The sequence below is a fragment of the Galleria mellonella genome, unplaced genomic scaffold, assembly GCF_026898425.1.
Source record: "Galleria mellonella isolate WM207_F2 unplaced genomic scaffold, CSIRO_AGI_GalMel_v1 utg99, whole genome shotgun sequence".
In the NCBI taxonomy this organism is placed as follows: domain Eukaryota; kingdom Metazoa; phylum Arthropoda; class Insecta; order Lepidoptera; family Pyralidae; genus Galleria; species Galleria mellonella.
The window spans coordinates 4,727,467-4,750,503 of NW_026442184.1; the positions used below are offsets into that span (position 1 = coordinate 4,727,467).

Consider the following 23,037-nt stretch of genomic DNA (forward strand, 5'->3'; position numbering starts at 1 on the left):
ATTAAAAAATCATTCGTCTCGACTGATTATCAATACATAGCCAAAACTACAATCTAAAAGGCCGGCAGCACACCTGCAATGCCGCTGGTGTTGTAGGTGATCATGGGCGGCGGTAGTCACTTACCATCAGGTGAGCCGCATGCTCGTTTGCTCTCTGTGTTGTAAAAAAAATCTAGAAAGCTAAAGCTTGGGGCATAGGGTAAGAAAACTTATAACGTAAGCATTTTCTGAGATCGGATTTTTTTTAAATTTTAACTTAAAGGAATAATATGACACCACGCGTGTAAAGCCGCGGGCAAAAGTTAGTCATCTATACAATAATGCAAGTTTTACTGTTAAAAGTTTACTAATATGTAATTAATGATAATTTTGCAAACTCTATAAGAGTGACTTATGTTTAATACAGCGACTATAGTACTTACACGATATATTTACGTGAATAAAGCTTACAGATGCAAAGCCCTAAACTAATTTTTATATGTAGTTTCTACCTAAATATAATAACTTCGTTAAAGTTAATTTTAAAAAGCTTGAGATTAAAATGTTACAACCGCGAGATAAGAAATTCTAGTGTAATATAGTCGAGGATTTCCACACTGCTCTGGAAGTTTGAAACTGGGATAAAAGGTACTTATTACGAGCCAGGAATCCAGATAAGTGTAACAGTGGTCGCACATTGTTTTTAATTTCGTAAACGAATAGGTGAGAATACACGGAACGACCATGAAAATTTTTAAATGTTTACGTAGTGAGCTATGAAACATGTTATTTGTGGAAAACGGGATGGGAACGACCTCGTGGTGAATTAATTTATAGGTAATAATTGAACAGTGAATAGTCGCTGATTCTATTTAGAATATGTTAATTTATTAATATAAACATTATTATTATTGATCCACAAACCAGAAATTTATATATATATGATGAAATATATGTTAATATATTACTATAAACACCATCGGTACTGTTAAACAAACTAAAATTAACTCTACTTAATATTATAAACGTAAACTATTTAAACAATATTTGGATATTGCTTATTTAATCACATTTAAAAGTTCGCCGTGTGGTCCCGGCATAGAATAGGCCACCCCTTCCTTTCCCGTAGGTGTCGTAAGAATCGACTAAAGGAGGGCGAGTGTTGGGCAGCAGCGCCCCTCTTAAAGCAACTTTAAAGCCTTGACTACGGTTGCCAATCCACCTGCCAACTGTGGCAACTACTGGCAAGGCCCCCCAAGCGGGAGGCTTATGTACAGCAATGGACAGTTAAAGGCGACATGATGAATCTCGTTTAAACGGATTTTAATATAATTTACTTATTTACTTAGTTTTTATTGCACCATTTAGAAAATAATATAAAAAATAAAACGCCACGTGGTCCCGGGATAGAATGGTATACCCCTTCCTTTATTGTGGGTGTCGTAAAAGGCGATTAAGGGAATTAAAGGTCGAGGGATAGGCAGCACCGTCCCTCTATAAATATCACCAAAGCCTAACTGAAGTTGCCAACCCGCATGCCAAATATGGCAAATACTAGAAAAATCTCCAATAGTGGAAGACCTATATTCAGCAGTGGTCAGTTAACGGTTGATATTATATGTTGACAAAAAATTATCAAAGAATGTGTCTCACAAAAAAGTTCGACTTCAGTTGTGACAAAACCAGTTATTTTGATTAAAAAACTAATTACTGAACCGATTTTGATAAAATTTCTATGGGCCCAGTCGTTAGTTATATCCTTTTAGATAAATAAAGAATTTCCAAATCGGTTTGCAATTGACGGTGTTCTCATAACACCTATAACATAAAATAATACAACCGAATTAAAACCTCCTTTTTCAAAATCGGTTATAAAAACAATTAAACATTAAAAAACGGTTAAAGAATAATATATTTAAATGCTTACAAAACTAAATCCAACACATGACCATCACGTTTTGTATTAAAAGTTTAAATAATGTTTTAAGATTTTCAATATAAATCTGAATTGTAAAGAATTTGTGTCTGGCTGGGAAGTGTAAGTATGCAACTTTGCATTATATATTACCATTTTATTGACAGCGTAGTGACTTACGAGTAGTAATTTACTTACCAAATAACACTACAGTGATTGTGGATCCAAAATTTTTCCACGGTTTTGACGTTGTATATAAAATATCTTATGGATATCTTAGGATAGGTAAGAGACAAATAGGCAAAAAATGTTTAAATATAACTTTAGAATTTAGTATAGAAGTCTAGTTATATATTTTATTATATTAGTAAGAAAGTTTACAACACTGGAAAAATATAAAGAAATAACAGGAAATAAATACTTCAACTTATTAAATAATTACCTTATTTTACTTTACTAACTAAACTAAAAATAAAATTGTAACTGGTCGATGTCTGTACATGGAAGATATTAAAAAAAAATTATGGAAGGACATTTGATTCCATCATCGTATAATATCAGCCATTAATTGTCCATTGCTGAACATAAGCATTCCCCATGAGGGGTTTTTTTGCCAAGAGTTACCACGCTTGGCAGGCGGGTTGGCGACTGTAGTTTGTAGTGATGTTTTGAGACGGACGCTGCTGCCATCTCTCTCTCACCCTTAACCTGAAGTTTCAAATTTGATCCCGGGGTTTGCATTGTTTCGTTGTATCAAAAATAATACCAAATGTTTTTTTTTTTCAAAATAAACATATAAAAATATCGTTTTGATTTTTTACAATTTTTCCCCATTAGTAAACACAGTAAAGGGTACACTTATATATTTTTTAATTTGATTTAAAAAATTAGGCTTTTAAGGGTTAAGTCTGATTCTATCAATCAATCAATCAAAATATATCAAAATATTATTATTTCAAATTTTTATCTGTCTGTGTGTATGTTCGTTCTACTGAAATCTGTGCGAACGAAGTAGCGGGCAAAAAGTTAGTAGAGAATAAATCGCATTGATGTTTGTTTCTATGTAAACAATGAAACAAAGCCAATTTAAGACGCAATAAATATTTGTATGTGGAACTATTCTGATAATGTTAATAATTGTATATGAAGCTAAAGTTATAGCTGAGCACTCTATCACTTCTGTCTGCAATGTCTACATTTGTTTATTTATTTTTTTAATGAGTAAAAATGGTATGGTAACCCCGCCTGCGCTAACGGGATACGCTGGCGGAGTACCAGTGAAGGGTGATAGATGAGAATGAAAACAGGCCAGTTAGCCCATCATGATGAATTCATCAGGAATTAACCATGATAGTTTCCAGGGGGAACCGCGAGAAGTCATCCTGGTTGGGTATATTGCTAGCAATGGGATTCTCAGTCTCCATTACTAACAATCCCTTTCCCCCAGCAATGTCTACATTGGTATCAATAGTTTTTAGTACTTAGTCTACTGTTTTATTTTACTCTACCGCACTTCTAGCCATAGAGTAATTAGTTATCGGCACCACAAACTTTTGGTACTCTTTCATAATCACAACTATGAGCAAGTGCAATGAAATGCACTTGGTTGGACCAAGTTGCGTGACAAGTTGTCGTCTCTTTCTCGCTTATGGTTGAACATGGTGTTGAAACGCGAGAGATGTAGCAGGTAGATTATTCGTGGTTCGTTTGTAAGCCGTTCGGTGCAGTATCGAGTCGCTGGTCGGACGCGTTGCTTGTGTTCATACTGTTTATGTCCTCATTTCACGTATTTACAAACTTTACCGTATTTTTGTTTTGATAGTGACATTCACAACTCCCGGTGTAAGCGTTTTACCAAACTGTGACCTGCCACTGTATTGTAACAATGTTTAATTAATTTATGTTCAGTTAAACAATTGTTTTTAATTTCATGTGTTGGTGTTTTAACCTTGTGTTTGTTGATTGACGTGAGTTTTTTTCGACGGGTGTTATTTTGGCGCGTATGATGTAACCGGCCCGAGGTCCGGGGTTCGAGTCCCGTTGTAATGGAACGTACGAGGTGCTGAAAACGATGCACACGTCTATGATAATGGTAAGTGGATAAATTGTTATGATATCTATTTATAGTTTAGGACATATGAAACACCTTATACTATGATAAATGGGTACCTAGTTATTTAGTAGTCTAGTTAGTTAGATAAGTACTAAATAAATAACCGTGTAAATCTCTGCATAAAATAGGCCAACCCTTCTTTTCTCGTGGGTATCGTAAGAAGCGACAATGGGAGCTTATGGTGAACGGATGGGCTGCAGCGTCCCTTTTAAAACACCACCAAAGGCCTGCGGTTGTCAACCCGCCTGCCAAGCGTGGCAACTACTGACAAAAACCTATGTTCCGCTGTGGGCAACTAACGACTGACACCATAAATAAATACAGTTAACCTAGACTTCGTGTAGCCATACAACAATGTATATGAGTTGTCGTGTATGAATTGGTTGGTATTCAAATCAAACGCATTGTATTATAATTTAATTAATGGAACATTATTAACATCACACATGGTTATGTTCTGTATGAATGTATGTATGTAATGTCTGTTTATGTATATCCGTTTAATTGTATATACATGGTAAGTATGTATATGATAGGGTACAGGCAATTAAGAAAATTTAAATTTGGATTCATATGAGAGCGTAAGTGATTAATAATAGTATAATTATCTTATTTTTTATTTTTATACAACATAGAATAATAATATAATTATCTATAGACATGAGCAGTACCATGGACATGTCATTAATGATACCCCCTAGTTGCCATTTTAATTTCAAACCGAAACACCAAAAATACTGCTTCACGGTTGAAACACGAATGGGACTACCCAAGCAATCGACTTTTTCAAAGTATCTGCTATCATTAATTGCTAGGTTTTAATTTAAAAAATCTGAGTCTGTATTTAGGTATATTTTAGTACAGCCTAATGGCTATAAACTCTCAAAATTATGATTATAATATATTATATTTTAGATATTTACAAGTTTTTGACTGTTTATGACCATAAATAGTAAAAAACTAGGTCCTTTTTATTTTCCAAAAATAAGGAGATACTTATCATCATATTATCCGTTATCTGTCCATTGCTGAACATGGGCTTCCCCTATAAACTGCCATAAGGAACGGTCTTGAGCCACCTGCATTCACTGACTTCCTGCAATGCATTTGATGTTGTCACTCCATATAGTAGGGCGTTGTCCCACACTGTGTTTACCCGTACGGGGCACACCTTCGGGTAATCCTTCGGGTAATCCTTCGGGCTATGTCGGTTACTTGTTTTTTTTAAACTGATACTACAGTGTAAATACCTAATAACTAGTGGTGCAACGCCTTTGGAACGTTCCAAACAATTATTTGAGAATTCGGCACGCATTGTCCTATTTAACGAGTCCGTTGAACAACTGGCGGGATAGAAATTTTAGACTGTGGCTACATACTGGAAAAATATACCTACATTTCTTTGTCAATCGGGTAAAAATAATCTAATCTCTCCAATGTCACCCTAAAACAAACGGGGATGACCTCAAATAATAAATGGCTAACTTCTTTATACATGGCTAACACGGCAGTTCGCGTGTCATTATTCTCACTTATAAGCACTTAAATTTATTAATAGCTACGTACGTAGATAATTGTTTCATTGCCACCACAATGGGCTGCAAGGTTATTCACAGGAAATTAACTCTCACAGGTGTGCTATTACTGTATATCTTAACATAAAATTACCGATGAATTGAAAAATCAAAGCAAATCGGGATTCATGAATGTTGATTGAATATACTGATGCTTCATTCAGAGGTGAAACCGGTGTTGCAAAACGTGCATCGCTTGAATAACGGTCGGCGATTGATGGGTAATATGGAGGTTATTTCTTTAATGGGTGATAATGGAATGGTAACCCCACCCGCGCCATCGGCATACGCCGGCAGAGCACCAGTGTGTGATGATAGATAAGGATGAAAGGCAAGTCAGTTAGCCCATCGTGACGAATTCCACTAGAATTAGCCACGATGGTTTCCAGGGGGAACCGCGTGGATGTCGACCTGATAGGGTATATTACTAGCAATGGGTTCATTAGACCCCATTACTAACAATCCCTCCCCCCCCCCCCCCCCCAATATGCGAGGTTGTAGTATTTCTGGTAATAATAATTGTAGTTATTCTTCGAGTGTTAATATATTAGTCTCATATTAATGATGGCGGAATTAAACAAAATAATTTTAATCAAGTAACCAGTGATTTTACATTTTTCCTTTGCAATTCCTTTTCTACTACTACAATTTTAAAACCATAATATTTAATATTCTTACTAATATTATAAAAATGAAGATGAGTTTTTTCGTTTATTACCTTTTAGCGTCTTAACGGCTTAATTGTCTTAAAATTTGGTATACACGTAACATTCTTCAAAAGAAAGAGTAAAGAGGTTTCTTCAGGGTTGGCAATGCACGCGTAATACATCTGGTATTGCAGGTGTTCGTAGGCTACGGTGACCACTTGCCATCCGGTGGGCCGTATGCTTGTTTGCCACCTCAGTGGTCTAAAAAAAAATATTTGGGCTCCATTCTCTATAGTACGTGTATACATAGAATATAGATTATTTATCGCGGTTAATTACCATATCCCATACAGTGGTTTAACCGCGAGTTACTTATAACTCTGGCATAAGTTAATTATTTATATCTAAGCATCTTACGACTACGATCTGTTTCAATAGAATTTAACGAAAACGTAAATAAACGAGTAATGACCAAACTATTAGACGGTCTGCTGTTATTCTTATGCTGCGGTATTCAATAGTATCTACTATACCAGAGAGAAACTTTGTTCAAAAGTCGATTGCTTGGGTACCTCTGTCCCATTCGTGTTTCAACTGTGAAGCAGTTGTGTTTGCATGGCTGTGTTTCGGTTTGAAGGGTGGGATATGGCGTGAATTTACTGGGTGGGTTCCTCAGGAATGGCAACGCATGGGAGGTATCATGGGCGAAACAGTTTACTCTGTTATGTACATGGTACTGCTCATGTCTATAGGCGACGGTTACCACTTTACATCAGGTGGGCCGTCAGCTTGTTTGCCATTCTAAGTTGTATAAAAAAAATACTAGTAAATAAAAAATCGATTACTTAATTGATTGTTTTTTTTTTATCAACTGTGTTAAGAAAGTGTTTGTAATAAATTTAACAACGCTTAATAATTGCATAACGCATTGTGTTCTGAGGAATTGTTCTGAACACAGTCACCGTTTATCATCGCATTGTTCGACATCGACAGGGAATTTATCCCCAAACATTAGAACCTAAATAGTCGCGTACAGTGCGGTTTTCGAGGGGGGAAGGGATTGTTAGTAATCGAGACTGAGAATCCCATTGCTAGCAATATACCCAACCAGGTCGACCTCCTCGCGGTTCCCCTGGAACTATCACGGCAGGCAGGTTGGTAACAGTGTATTTTTTTTATGTGTGAAATTGGAATGGTAACCTTGCCTGCGCTAACGGGATACGCTGGCGAGATACCAGTGAGGCTGATCGATGAGAATGAAAACAGGCCAGTTAGCCCATCATTATGAATTCATCAGAAATTAACCATGATAGTTTCCAGGGGGAACCACGAGGAGGTCCACCTGGTTGGGTATATTGCTAGCAATGGGATTCTCACTCTCCATTACTAACAATCCCTTTCCCCTATCATGACATTATTTTAAAAGATACGTGTGAAGTTTGTAAGTACTTAACGAATACCAAATTTCGATTTAGGAGGTAAAAATACTAGGAGAGCAGATTTATGCAAGCAGTGTAAACATTATATTAATAGGATATTAGACGGATTTAGAAGTAAAATTGCATGGAATATCTTTCATAATAAGCATTATGAAAGATATTTTATGAAGCTTAAATACGTAAGAAAGTTTTAAGCACAATAATAATTTTACCTAACATCGTGGTCAGATGAAAAATGACAGCAAAAAAATTTTTATTCTGATCATAAATACTTGAAAACCGTAACTAAAGTCCACTTTTTATTTTCATATAAGACGTGAAAGTAAATTTCTATATTTCTTCTTTATTTGTTATTTTGAACGCTTTAATAATGTCAACCAATCATTATGAAATTTCGTATGCCCACACGTAATTATAGCATGGAGAATGAGATACGTCTTGGTCACGCAAACGAAGTTGTGGATATAGTTAATTACAGATAATTTGGAAGCTTATACTAGTGTACGTTGTAGCTAATAGAAAATATATTAATGTAATGAAACTGTAACTAGACGAAAAAATATATGCAGGGTCTTAATAAGAGCAATAGAAGCCAGAGGAATAATTTTTTGAATTTATGTCTTTCTATGTATTTTACGCAAAAAGTATCTGCATCAAATTGGATGCGGTTTTGTTTTTGAACGTGTAATATAAAATTTGAAGATCTACCATGACATGAAATCCCGAATTTTTGGTCTCAATTCTGTGTTTTTCTTTATACTGAAATCGGCCTAGTGAATGGAGCTTAACATTTCGTTCGTCATAAATCCTACCATAATAGTCTAAGTAATAATGTTTTAATATTTTTAAACGGTATTTAATATTTAATTTTAACATCAAATTTGTGCTTCGTTCGCTTCCAAAATTTGGGGAAATATTTAATGGTAGACCCTCCGGTAACATATAGTTACGAGTATTCTTAAATTGCTATCTAGAAACGGTCTATTTAATTGGTTTTTTTTTCTATTATCTCTTTCCAAAATCTTACGCGTAGATGTTAAGGATAAATACTATAATAGTAGAAGATAAATACATATTATATATAATGTTATGTAAAATATATGCTGACGTGTGTTAACGTAATATTTTTTACGTACGTTCATGACTCTTATGGCCTTGTCCACCAATTTGGAGTGTAAAATCTGTTAGTTACCTACACTTGTTATGTATCTTTATCGTAATCATACTTGTGTTAATCATTATGGATACATCAAATTTTATTTAATTTCATGATTTATGTAATTTAAATTTTTCTGTAATATTTTATGTTTCGACGACTGTGGTAATGTAGATTTGACATAGTGGCTCACCGTTCAATATTTGCAGGTTTGATCTGCGCATAATCTTATATTAGTATTTATGAATAGTGTATGGTTGTATATTTTTTTTATGGGATGATAATGGAACAGTATCCCCACTTGCGCTATCTGTATATGCTGGCGGGGCACCAGTGAAGGATGATTGGTGAGGAAAGTAGGTCAGTTAGTCCATCGTAATAAATTCGACAAGATTTTTTTTTAATATTATTTCAGCCCTTAACTGTTCACTGCTGGACATAAGCCTTCCCCTTAAGGGGGAGTTTTGCCTGTGTTGCCACACTTGGCAGACGAGTTGGCAACCGTAGTTAGGCTTTTAGAGATATTTTAAAAGGGACGCTGCTACCCATTCCTTGCCTTCCCTTAGTCGCTCCTTATCCATAATAAATCATCGTGGTTTTTACGGGGAACTGCGTGGAGGTCGACCTGATAGGGTATATTGCTAGTAATGGAGCTGGTAAATCCCCATCACTAACAATCCCTTCCCCCAATATGAGGGTATTGTATGAGTTATTATTGCTATATATATATATATATATATATATATATATATATATATATATGTTTTTTTGTGTTATATGGAAAGCATTTGACTAATTAATTTTGTCAATCCGTCTTCTAAGCAGTTCTATATTAGATTTTAATAGTCTTCAAAATAGTTCCATTCTTTATGACGGTCTTTGAATTAATTTATGTTTTAGTTTGTGACAATGATGATGATGATGATGATGACACTTTTTGATTGATGATTGGAATCACTGTTTTTTTTTTCATTTTCTTATTTTTATTCGTGTTCCGTGCCACAAAAAGAAAAATGGAACTCTCATAGAATCATTCGTGTGTCTGTCCATCCGTCTATCTGTCACAGCCAATTTGGTTCGAAATTACTGGAATGATTGATTTGAAATTTAGTTCACATATGTCGTGATGACCCAAAAACGGACACTTGTGGTGGGATGTGGGGGGGAGTGAGGGGGGGGGAGATATAACATATTGAATAAATCTTATTTCTCCAGTGTATAGAGAGTACATTGTAAAATCACGTCATATGATTTTGTATGGAGTCATTATAAAAACTGCATTAAATTTTATTCCAATCGTTTTTACAATGGTTCTTTTTAAATTTGCATTAATAGCATGCTTCAGTGGAGTACAAGGGCCACCGTCTTGCCGCTCTTTGTGCTTTGTTAAATTGACCATTTACGATTGCTCGAGGGTTGGATATGTTTCTCAAGGTATTATTATTTTTATAATACTTAACGTACTTTTTTCTTTCTAATAATAACTAAGGAAATTAACGTACCTTACTGCTATGTTTATGCATACCTCTAACATACAGATCGATTTTGGTCTAAAAGAACAGTCGTTTGTGTCCAAATTAGTGTTGACTAGTAATCCGCCTATTCTTATTTTAAAAGAACTAAAACTATATTCTTATTTAAAGAGAGGTGAAGGAAGGAATATTTGTAACAACATATGTTTTTAATTTTTTTAACTTTTTTATTCGCTTAATTTTTTTAGTATATATATATATATATATATATATATATATATATATATATATATATATATATATATATATATATATATATATGTATGGTTTTAAAATGTCAGTCGCGACAGCTGTGTTTGACGATTGTTAATGAGATATCTATTTTACAAGAAGTATTAAATACCGTAGTTATATATATTTTTAATCTGTAAATTTATTATTTTTAATAACTATATTATTGTAAATAATAGTAATATAATAATAATTTTATAGTTAATAGAAGATATAACCTATTCGTGTACCAAATGTCATTTAAATTCCTTCAATTATTTAAGTATGACATGTTTACAAACTTTCACATAATATTAATAAAATGTAGGGAGACTGTATAAAACTCAGCTGCTTGGGTACCTCTGTCTCATTGTTTTTGCTTTATAGCAACTGTGTTTATATGGTGGTATTTCAGGTATTTCGGGGTGGTATATAGCAGTGAAATTACAGGTTACGGTGGGATTACACCACAGTTTTTAGGAATGGCAACGCATGAAGGTACTTTTTTGTGTAAGGATGATAATGAAACGGTTTACGTTGGTGGGGCACCAGTGAGGTATGATAGGTGAGAATGGATAGGCAGGTCAGTTAGTCAATCGTGATGAATACACCAATATAAATAATAATACACAAATTAAAGGCAACGGTTACAATTCTTCATCACGTGAGTTATCAGCTTGTTTCACATTATTAACTGTTATTGAAAAATGTAACGTAATATTTACATGCTTAAAATCCAAAATTTATGAAAATTAGTAAATTCTTGACTTACGACTCACACTTGCCAAGAATACAAGGCAATTTTTTATCACCCTCACCTCGGTGCCTATTTGGTTATGAAATATACTGTTCCCAGTTTTGTGGAAGATTACATTGGTGCCCGTGGATCTTCGCACCTCACGATTTATGACAGTAGAATTTTACATGTATACGTAATGTCGGTATGTATATCCAATTGTATCTATCTACGGTTTCACCTGGTTGAATTAATTTATTTTATTATTTTGGAGATTATTTGATTTTTTTTTCAAAAAGAATCATGCAACGATAGAGAACTTCTATTTATAAGTAATAAAATAGTAATAAGTAAAAAGTAATATCAATAAAAATAATTACATAGAAAAAAATATCTCTTTTCGAATAATATTTTTATTTTACAAATAAGACGAATTTTGACCTTGTACATTCATTGTACCTTCATTAAATTAAACTAGTAATCCAGTCTGGTTTCGCACGGGTAGATAGATTTTTCGAAAATATCATAATATATAAGTCTATATATGTTACTTGCTGATAATGGAGTTTTCTATAGATGATAAAATATATAAAATCGGGTGAGTAGTTTTCGTATTTATTCATTATAAACAAACGAACAATCAAATACTTCCTCTTTATAATATTAATATACATAAACACCATGGATATTATGCAACGCCATTTAGTTCCAAACTAAGCAGAGCTTGTACTGTGGGTACTAGCAACTAATAAAAATAATTAAATACTGAATATATGACTGAATATATAACTGAATACTGAAAATATGAATATATTTACGAAATATATACATATTACCAGAAACTTTGTACAAAAGTCGTTTGCTTGGGTACCTCTGTCCTATTCGTGTTTCAACCGTGAAGAAGTTGTGTTTCCATAGCTGTGTTTCGGTTTGAAGGGTATGGCAGTGAATAGGTTGATATGGCAGTGAATTTACAGAGTACAGAGGAATAACACCTGAGTCCTCAGGAGTGGCAGCGAATGGGCGGTATCATGGGCGAAACAGTATACTCTGTTATGTCCATGGTACTGCACATGTCTATAGGCGACGGTTACCATTTTCCATCAGGTGGGCCGTCAGCTTGTCTGCCATTTTATATTGTATAATAAAAACATACATATATAGAAAACACCAGGAACAACACAAACAGTTATATACATGAATACAAATGATTGTATTGTGTAGGGATCGAACTTGCGACCATCAACAGCTAAATCGATATGATACACAGCTTAAGCATTACTTTTATTTGCTCCGTCTCACCTTTGTAGTGTAGCTTTTTCCGACGTTGATAATGCTGTTAGGATTACTTTCCGTCTAACAAGATTTACAAGTTTATTTGCGCCTAATACTTTGATGGAAATGGGCTTACTTATTAATACTTTGATGTATATAGGCATTATATATTTTATCAACTCTTTTATATTTCGATTCAAGTCTTAGTGCCAATCTTAATAATCATAAATGTGGAAGTTTATAACGATGGATGTTTGTTACTCTGTCATACATAATTATTGATCGGATTTGAATGAAAAGTATTAGGTTAAAATGTATTTCTTAATTTAGCACTTAGGATATTTTATATACTGATTCACGCGAGTTAGGCCACGGGATACAACTAGTCAGATGTAATATTTTAAGGCAATAATATTTTACTTATTTTCCTGCCTCTTAAAACCTCTTATATTTCTAGATTGGGTTTTTCAAGGTTAGAGTGAATGAGCATATTTGAGTTTGCGTGTAACACTTTAAACGTCATCGTCACTCAACATCAGGTAAGACTGTGGACAAACATACTAAAATTTAATATTAAATAAAAGTATAGAGATAGTATAGTATACAGAGGGAGATTTTGTACAAAAGTCGATTGCTTGGGTACCTCTGTCCCATTTGTGTTTCAACCGTGAAGCAGCTGTGTTTGCATGGCTGTGTTTTGGTTTGAAGGGTGGGATATGGCGTGAATTTACTGGGTACAGAGGAATAACACCTGAGTCGTCAGGAATGGCAACGTATGGGGGATAGCATGGGTGAAACAATATACTCTCTTATGTTCATGGTACTGCTCATGTCGGTTACTACTTTCCATCAGGTGGACCGTCAACTTATTTTCCATTCTAAGTTGTAAAAAAAGAATGTGGAATTAAGATTTTTTTTTTTATTTCAATTAAAAATATAGTACGGTTAAAATAAATTGCCGACAATCTCTCTACTTCAGTTGAATTACCGAGCCTTGAAATTTTGAATGTCTAAAACCTCTATAAACTGCGGAAGACATTATCAAAAAGGGAGTAGGTACCCGCGTGGAATTGAGCCAAGAAAACTAGATTTAGCTCGGTAGATTACCTACATTACGTTCTGACATTACGTTCAGTTATCATTATGTTTGACGTAAGTCTAGATTAGAATAGAAATTCAAATAATAATTTCTAGAATTGTGGTTATACTGTACTTATTTTTATGGTTTCTTTTGATGTGTGAAAATGGAATGGTATTCCCGCTATCGTTGTACACTGGCGAGGCAATGAAGAGGTTAGGTGAAGATGAAGCAGTTCAGTTGATCAGTAGTGACGAATTTAACAATTATTTTAACTACAATTATTGTTAATAAATCTTCATCATATCAGCTTTTAACTGTCCATTGCTGAACATAAGCCAGGAAGGCTTGGGGGGTTTTGCCAGTAGTTGCCACGCTTGGCAGGCGGATTGGCAACCGCCGTCAGACTTTAGAGATGTTTAAAAGGAACGTATTGCTCATCCCTTGCCCTCCTTTAGTCGGCTCTTACGACACCCACGGGAAAGGAAAGGGAGGCCTATTTTATGCCGGGACCACACGGCCAACAATAATAATAACAATAACTAATTTTAGTGAAGGATTTTATAATATTTGAATGCCAAATAACGGCGGAACATAGCGATCTTAATTATTTTTTTATATATACTATTATGTAACTAAATACCTTGTTGTGCAAAAAAGTGATTGACTTGGCTTAATTTGACTTGAGTTACTAACAATCCCTTTTCTTCCATCTTCTTATATTTATATCTAGTTGTGCAGCATTGACTAATATCATTAAAAAATCTAGTTATCATCTAGGTATCATTAACTGAGTAAAAACATTTTTATATGTATATATATTGCAACTACAATATATAGATATTGCTCTATTTTACTCACATTTAGTAAGGATATATATGTTTATACTATATTTGTAGATATATTATGAGTATAGTAAGTTGATCTTTATCTAATCTGCAATCTGTGGCTCCCTCCCCATCTGTTAAAGTGACAAGTTTGTTGAACTTTATTAAGATATCTTGTAGCAAAGCTTCTCATGGACGATCGAACTCGGATCGGTTCTCTATGAAATATGCAAATCCATTTATAATTCAGCCTCCTGGCTCCGTCTCGACGCTAATCCGAAGTTAAGATGGGTACGTAGGCTTACTTGAACCTTTGAATTAGTTACACACACATTGTACGGTCAAGAACAAAGGCTCATTATGAACTTTATTGTTTTGTGATAATGTACTATGCATAACGCGCATTTTACGAAGCAATGAATACGCTATCATTGACTACTTGTTTGTGAGAATTAATGTAGTATCTAGTGGGAGAAAGGAATTGTCAGTAATGGGGACTAGCGGCCTCATTACCAGAAAAATTTTCATCTTGTTCTCCCTAAAAGAGTTCGTGATTATTCCTGATGAAGAAGTTATATCACTAGCATAGATGGGGGGGGGGGGGGCATTAATTGTTATATATTAAAAGACGTATTAGTCATACATACTGTAGTACTCAGTGCTGCATACATTGAAAAATTTACAATCTGCTTTCTATTAAATACTATACAGTCTTAATTATGAAGTACTAGCTTTTATCCGCGACTTTATCCGTGTGACAGGAATATGTTCATAGAACGAATAAAAAGTAATCTGTGTCTTCTATCCTATACAACAAGTTTATATCAAATTTCATAGTAATTGTTTTATACAATTACGGCGCTATGAGGTAACAAACAAATAAACTCACTTTCACATTTATAGTTTTAATAAAAATTTTGTCGTAATTAAACAAGCAGTTCAAAAATTCATTTTGATACATTTTGGTACTTTGAGCTTTATTTTTACAAGTTTTACTTTTACTTATTTCTTTTTATGGATTTAATTGTAGTTTTTAAGCGCTTTATAAAATCCGATTGTGTTGTAAGTCAGCATACCCATACTATAGGTACATACTTTGTTACAACTCTGATGTTATGATCGGCTGTAGATAATAAAATAAAACTACGCTGTTGAGTATGAGTTTGGGCTTTTTTATAGCAGCCGTTAACTGTCCACTGCTGAACATAGGCTTTCCCCATAAGGGGAGTTTTGCCAGTAGTTGCCACATTTGGTAGGCGGATAGATAACTGCAGTTAGGCTTTCGTGATGTTTTAAGAAGAACGCTGCAGCCCATCCCTTGACCATTAAATTAGGGTTTGGGCTTATTTAATTTTTTTTTATGCAACTTAGAATCGCAAACAAGCTAACGTCACCTGATGGACAGTGGTGACCGTCGTCTATAGACATGAGCAGTACCATGGACATAACAAAGTATACTGTTTCGCCCCTGATACGCCCCATGCGTTGCCATTCCTGAGGACTGAGGTGTTATTCAGAGGATTTAAAAAAAATTACAGGGTACAGAGGTACCCTGTAAATTCACGCCACATCCCATCCAAAACACAGCTAATTCATTCATTTAAATTTAGTCTCGGTGATTTGCAATGTATTTGACAGATAATGATAAATTTCTTGGTGTATGATTAAAATTTCTAAATTTCTGATGATGTTTTTAATTGAAATTGTTCACACCTGTGTTGGTTTCATATACAATTTTGGAACACAATTTTAAATTTAGAAACACATTTGAACGTGAACTTGATTTGTGAATTATACAAATAAAAAATGTCAGTTGGCAAACAATCATCATCTCTGTCTATAATTAGACAGTGAATCATTTACACCCATGCTTAAAGGAAACGATATAAAAACATGAAATGACTGGATTGTACTGTAAAATATATATATCTTTATTTAATTTAGGTTAACAAACAGTGACATATTATATATAATACTTAAAATAGATTGTTATTATAGTAATTATAATAGATGCGCCACCCACTATGTTAACCACATATAACTAATTTATGTGAAGTACTGTTATTTGAGATATTTTATGTTTCATAAAATCACTTTTAATGAATAACTTTGTATGAAATAAAGAATTTATGATTTGCCAGCTTAAATTGAGATAAAAAGTATCCTAGGTATTGATATTTACCTATTTATCCATCCATTATAAATTTACAAGGTATAGAGGAATAACATCTGAGTCTTCAGGAATAGCAATGCATGGGGGGTATTGTGGGCGAAACAGTATACTCTGTTATGTCCATTTATGCTTATGTCTATAGGCGACGGTTACCAGTTTCATCAGGTGGGCCGTCAGCTTGTTTGCCATTCTAAGTTGTATAAAAAAAATCTATATTTTAAATCTCTGAATATTAACAATCCGATGAAACTAAACTTTTATATTTAAAGGCATTGTCATATGACTTGTTTTGAATTGCATTGGGACGTTGCATTGCGTCTGCGTATTTGTGTGCGAGGGCCCTAAACGCCTTGATAATTTCTTTCGTCGTGACAGTATAATTAGATTAGGCCGAAGGTCAGTTACGCGATATAGATTTATATCGTGTGTCCAACTTTCGGTTCAGCCCTACCTGTTTGATTTTCTTTTACTTCGGTTCATATTTATAGATTTATTCTTATGTATCATATTATGTCATTCATGTAAAGAAAGTCGCAGTGTCACAGGTTTTTCTGCATTAAAAGACCCATCTGTCAATGATAATAATACGTATCATCATCATCACATCAGCCGTTTACTGTCCACTGCTGAACATAGGCTTATTTGATTGTTGCCACGCTTGGCAGACAAGTCGGCAACCGCAGTTAGGCTTTTGGTGATGTAAAACATCTTACTTATAGATGTAAACAAACTTACACTATCAATATTATAAATGTGCAAATATGTTTGTATACCTTTAAACGAAGATAATTCCTCCTCCACCCCCTAGTAATGGGTGTCCCCATTGTTAATAACATACCTTGTCTGGTCGTCTTCCACGAGTTCTCCCTTGGAAACCAATAATTAACTAATTCCTAGTGAATTCGTCACGATGAGATAACTGACCTGCTTTCATCCTTACCTATCATTTCTCACTGGTACCCAACCAGTGTATACCGTTAGCGCAGGCGAGGTGACCATATATATAAAAAAAATACGGGGTTATAAAAAAAAAGCTTTGCCATGACATTTGTTATACACGTATAAGATATATAACTACATTTATGTCGATCAAAAACATATCGGTTACGCAGACAAAGTCGTGAGTAAATGCGTAGCGTTTTGTATTTCTTAGTGGACTGAGTCGAGCTACTGATGTCTATGAAAGTACACCTTGGGTGTGCGATACATCAACTTCGGCTATTTATTTTATTTACTTGTGTGCTAATTTTGTTACAAAATAAACACCCCTTTTTCTAATACATTTAGGGCACATAATTCACTAACGTGACACGGTGTAATCTGCACTTGATTCATTTTATTGCCCGCCGGAGCCTTACATCAATCGAATTGCCTGACAATTTACGTTTATTGACGCCTGTGTCAATATATTACCTATCGATACCCATGGTTAAACAAATGCTTTCTCCCAGTCATATCCTTAATGCATTATCATTAACTACATGTGAAAGTGAATTTGTCTGTTTGTAACTTTTGGTGTTCTTACAGCTTAACCAATTGTCATTAAATTTGGTATATATATAATATTTGGAAAATATGGGCTATCCCTTTCTTTCCCGTGGGCGTCGTAAGAAGCCACTAAGAAAACTTATTGGTCGAGGGATAGGCAGCAGCGTCCCTCTTAAAACAACACCAAAGGCCTAACTGCGGTTGCCAACTCCCCTTATGTGGACCTATTCTCAGCAGGGACAACTGATATAATAAAAATAATAATAAATTAGTCATAAATTTATCTATATTTTATATTCTATATATGTTTTTTTTTATACAACTTAGAATGGCAAACAAGCTGACGGCCCACCTGATGGAAAGTGGTAACCGTCGCCTATAGACATGAGCAGTACCATGGACACAGCAGAGTATACTGTTTCGCCCATGATACCCCCCATGCGTTGCCATTCCTGAGGACTCAGGTGTTATTCCTCCGTACCCAGTAAATTCACGCCATATACCACCCTTCAAATATAATATAAAACAGGAAGTTGAGTGACTGACTTACTGATCCATATAACAATGTTTAGCCGAAATTGTAGAGTCTAGGATCTTGAAATTTTGCAAAAAGGATCTTTATGTAGCGTAAGTAAACAAAATGAAATAAATTTTGAAAATCCAAACACTAAGAAGGTAAAACGGGGATTCAAATTTTGTATTTATTCTTGTATTTCATCAGTTTAAAAGTTTTAGAAATTTTGAAATTTTAGATTTAGCCTCTTGATTCAAAACAAACCGAACGCCACACGTGAGTGAAGTCTACAGCAAAAGCTAGTTTTTAATATTTTTTTTTATATTGTAATAAAATTTTTCATTTGTTACATTTCGCTTTTGTATGCCTACAAAATCACGAATATAGACTGTAATACTCGGTAATATGGTTTCTAATCTAATCAATGTTTATCTAAATACCCATATACGTGAAGTGCATTCCACGATCGTTGTAAATTGTTATCGGTAAGGCAGGTAATTCTTATCTGTGCATATTAGATATAGGAACAGTGTTTTAAATAAATAATCAATACTTATTATAAAAGTATAGTAAATATTCTTTAGAGCTAATTGTTTATTGATTTATTAACCGATTTCAGAAGGAGGAGGGTTTTTTGTATTGAATGTATGTAGCGTGGTATCTTTGTTAATTCTCAACCGATTTTGGTAATTCTTTTAGCAGTCGATTGTGCTTACCATGTGTTGTTGCTCCATATTCATTTTGTTATTTTAATAACAACAGTTGCTTTTTTTTATGTTCCACAAATAAACTGTTCTATTCAAATCTGATCAGTTGTTTTTGCTTGAAAGTGTAACAAATATCCATTCATCGTTACAAATTTTCGCATTTATAATATTAACAAGATAATAGAATGGTTAATTATAAAACTTACTTATCCTAAACATATCCTAAACGCATTTTATTGTACGCACACTGCTCGCTGGTAATTAATGCTCCTTTCCACTCAAGGTTTGCTGGAAGAGAACTCTTACAGAGTTAAGCTCCCCTGTTGTACGTCTTTATTTTATATAAATTATAAAAATGTAATTTTTGTGTACAATAAAGTATAAATAATAATAATACTTTCCGCATCGGTCATGCGATCAATTTAGAAAGAAATAAAAACAATTATTTAGAGAATTTTATATGAAATATTACTTTGCTCGTGCACTATTCTTCGTTCCGTTTCCTGCATCCACCGCATATTTGTTTAATAAAACATTAATGCGTAAAAATAACTAGTGAAATATGGGGCATATGTTTGTATAAAATAGTTACGACAGTAAGAACGGTAGTAAATAGTTGCGGCGGGATATTATAACATAATATGGGAGAGAGTGGGGGGTAAGAGTTCGCGATACCTACTTTTAAAAGCAGCTACAATTTTACTGTTTTGCAATTTCATTAATTGTTGGGCAAATTTTATAAATTGTCTTTATTTCATTTTGTGTAAAATTGAATTACGCTACTGTAATTAAAATAGGGACTTAAAGACGAATCAAGATGGCGTCGTAAAGGCGAATGTAGACTAAGCGAATGAATTCTCTTACAATTATTATTAATGTTAACTAGCTAAGAGGTTATGTCTTGTATTAATACTGTAGTTGCTAATTTGCATTTGAAGATTAACTTTGTGGTTTTCTTGACAGTTATTTTAATTAACAAATCGTCATCGTCATTATATCAGCCTTTAACTGTCCTCTGCTGAACATAAACCTCCCTCTTGGGGGGTTTTGGCAGTAGTTGCCACGCTTGGCAGGCGGACTGGCAACCGCAGTTAGGATTTGGAGATGCTTTAAAAGGCTCGCTGCTGCCCATTCCTTGCTCTCCCTTAGTCGCCTCTAACGACACCCACGGGAAAGGAAGGGGTGGCCTATGTTATGCCGGGACCGACACGGCAAAGTAACTAACAAATAAATCATTAAACAACAAATAATTAATAAATAAAGAAATATAATAATTCTTACAAATTTTTTTTATACCACTGAGGTGGCAAACAAGCATACGGCCCACCTGATGGTAAGTGGTTACTGTAGCCTATGAACACCTGCAATAGCAGAGGTATTACGCGTGCGTTGCCGACCCTGAAGACACCTCTTTATCCCCCTTTTGAAGAACACCATGCTGTAGTCTCCTGGGATATATATTTTTTACTTTTGACGTAATGATAGTTCAACCAATCACTATGAAATATGGTGTAAAAGTACTTTATGGGTTAGAAGAATATAGGCTACTTTTTATCCCGGTCAGTGAACATATCCCGGTTACGCGGACGAATTCGCGGGTAAAAGCTAGTAAAAAATAAAACTAAACCTATATAATTCTATTTTTAACGTGTCCTGTTCACCATTGCTCTGTTATTTGGGATCATCGCCATATGTCTTCTTCCCTTGATTTATATCAGCTGTCATACCTGGGATCACTTCTCTCATACAGTCCATTCATCTTTTCTTTGATCGTCCGCTCCTTTTATATATGCTCATATTTTATAATTTTTCCAAAACATGACTTTACTTTTTCCTCATGTATTATTCTGTACTCTTTGTTTTTTTTTTTTTTGTTTTTTTGGAATGAATAAAATATACATATGTAAGTACAATTTCCAAAACACTAAAATATTTTTACACAGAAAATAAAAATGATGTTTAAATCATAAATCATAAGTAATATGCAAAATATTATTGACTATAAAATGCTTTTTTATTATCAATAACGGTGGCAATCAACTAAATAGCTAACTGGGTACTTCACATGGAAAATACAGTCTTTTTTTCGAAATGATTTCAGTTGCATCATGTGACGTCACCCACACAGTGGTTAAATAATAAAAATTAAAAAAAAAAAAACAAAATAAGTTAGTACAAAATTAAAACAAAAACGAAAAAAGTCTTCCAACACAAACATAAAGAAACATAATACAGCAATTACATGTAGTTATGTGTGTGTGTGAGTCTATGCATGTATATGCTCACGCACATGTTTATGTGTGCGCGTGTGCAGTGTCTGGAACTTTATATGGCTCTGTTTTATTAGTTTACCACGTTATCAATTCTGGGTTATAAGCATAGTGCTTATCACAATCAGCTGTATTATCGTCGCCGCCTACACATCGATATCGATATTACTTTTCAATTTTGAGTATTTTTCGATAACTTAGATAAACATAGGCGCCCCGAGGACATTGGCGCCATATTTTATCACTTGTAATCACGTGATTATATATTTGACTGTAATGTCAAACAGCGGTAACACAAATATTGGTTTAAGTGCCAATGACTTTTCAAAATAATATTAATATAACAATTATGTTTTTTGTTTGGTTTTTCATGATACAGGGTCTCAAAGCTTGAGAAATAGGGGATTGGTGTGGTTCTATCGCATCATACTTTTATTAAATGGCGCATCAGTTTGATATTTACGGAATATTAATGATAAAAATTAAATAATTTAAGATTTATTTCCCACAAAAACACCGACTTCAATGGTACCAAATCAAGTTGTTTTTATTTAGAAACGGAATTACTAAACAGATTTTGGTAAAATCTCTATGGAATCTATCTAAAAGTAGCACCGCCAGCACAAATGCAGTGCCTCTGATGTTGTTGTGCTCATAGACGGCTTACCATTAATCAAATGAGCTGCATGCTCGTTTGCCCCTTTGTTATATAAAAACAAATATACTGTCAGATAAAGAAATAATTTTCCAAATTTATAAATGACAGGGTTTTGAAGTAACAAACATATAAAAAAATAATAACCGAATTGAGAAACTCTTTCTTTTTTGAAGTTGGTTAAAAAGAAATATTTTTAGATTGCCAGCGATTTACTGATTTCCAATACCACACAGTTAGATCAATGATCGAGAGCGGGCGAAAGCGGCGCGGGCGCAACGAGCGGATGCGCCGTGTGGTGTAAAGCTAAAATTAACACATCACGTGTAAAACCCCGCCAACGGTAACGTAAACAGTACACTTTTAGCCCGTACTTAACGGCGTATTAAATGAATTTAATAAGTCCGCTATAGAGTGAACAGGGATGCCATTAGTATGCGATATCATCTGGAGAGCCATTCATTATCTCATTCATTAAAAATAAAAAAAAAAGCTTGTCTTTTTTGTTATTTCAAACCGTATCAATTTGATTGAACTATTATTGAATAGCATATAATAGTGCTCATTCTGGGGTTTCTATAAATTCTGAATATCTAGTTTGAGCATTTCTATAAATTTGCGAAGTCATAATTTTGACTTAAATTAATTTTCGTTTATGATAGATGGATTATTAGAAAAATAGTTCGCATTAGTTCTTACATTTTTTTTATACCACATAGGTGGCAAACAAGTATACAGCCCGCCTGATG

General features: G+C 34.1%; 1 protein-coding gene across 2 annotated transcripts in view; it reads left to right on the forward strand.

Moving 5' to 3' along the window:
- The first annotated feature begins 3,628 nt into the window (after positions 1-3,628).
- LOC113521304 (uncharacterized) overlaps positions 3,629-23,037 on the forward strand; it is a 139,804-nt gene continuing 120,395 nt past the window's right edge. For both annotated transcript variants that reach the window (XM_031912720.2, XM_026906803.3), the window contains exon 1: positions 3,629-3,986. In XM_031912720.2, the coding sequence (XP_031768580.1) occupies positions 3,966-3,986 (21 nt within the window). In that variant the 5' untranslated portion in view covers positions 3,629-3,965. The remainder of the gene's footprint in view (positions 3,987-23,037) is intronic.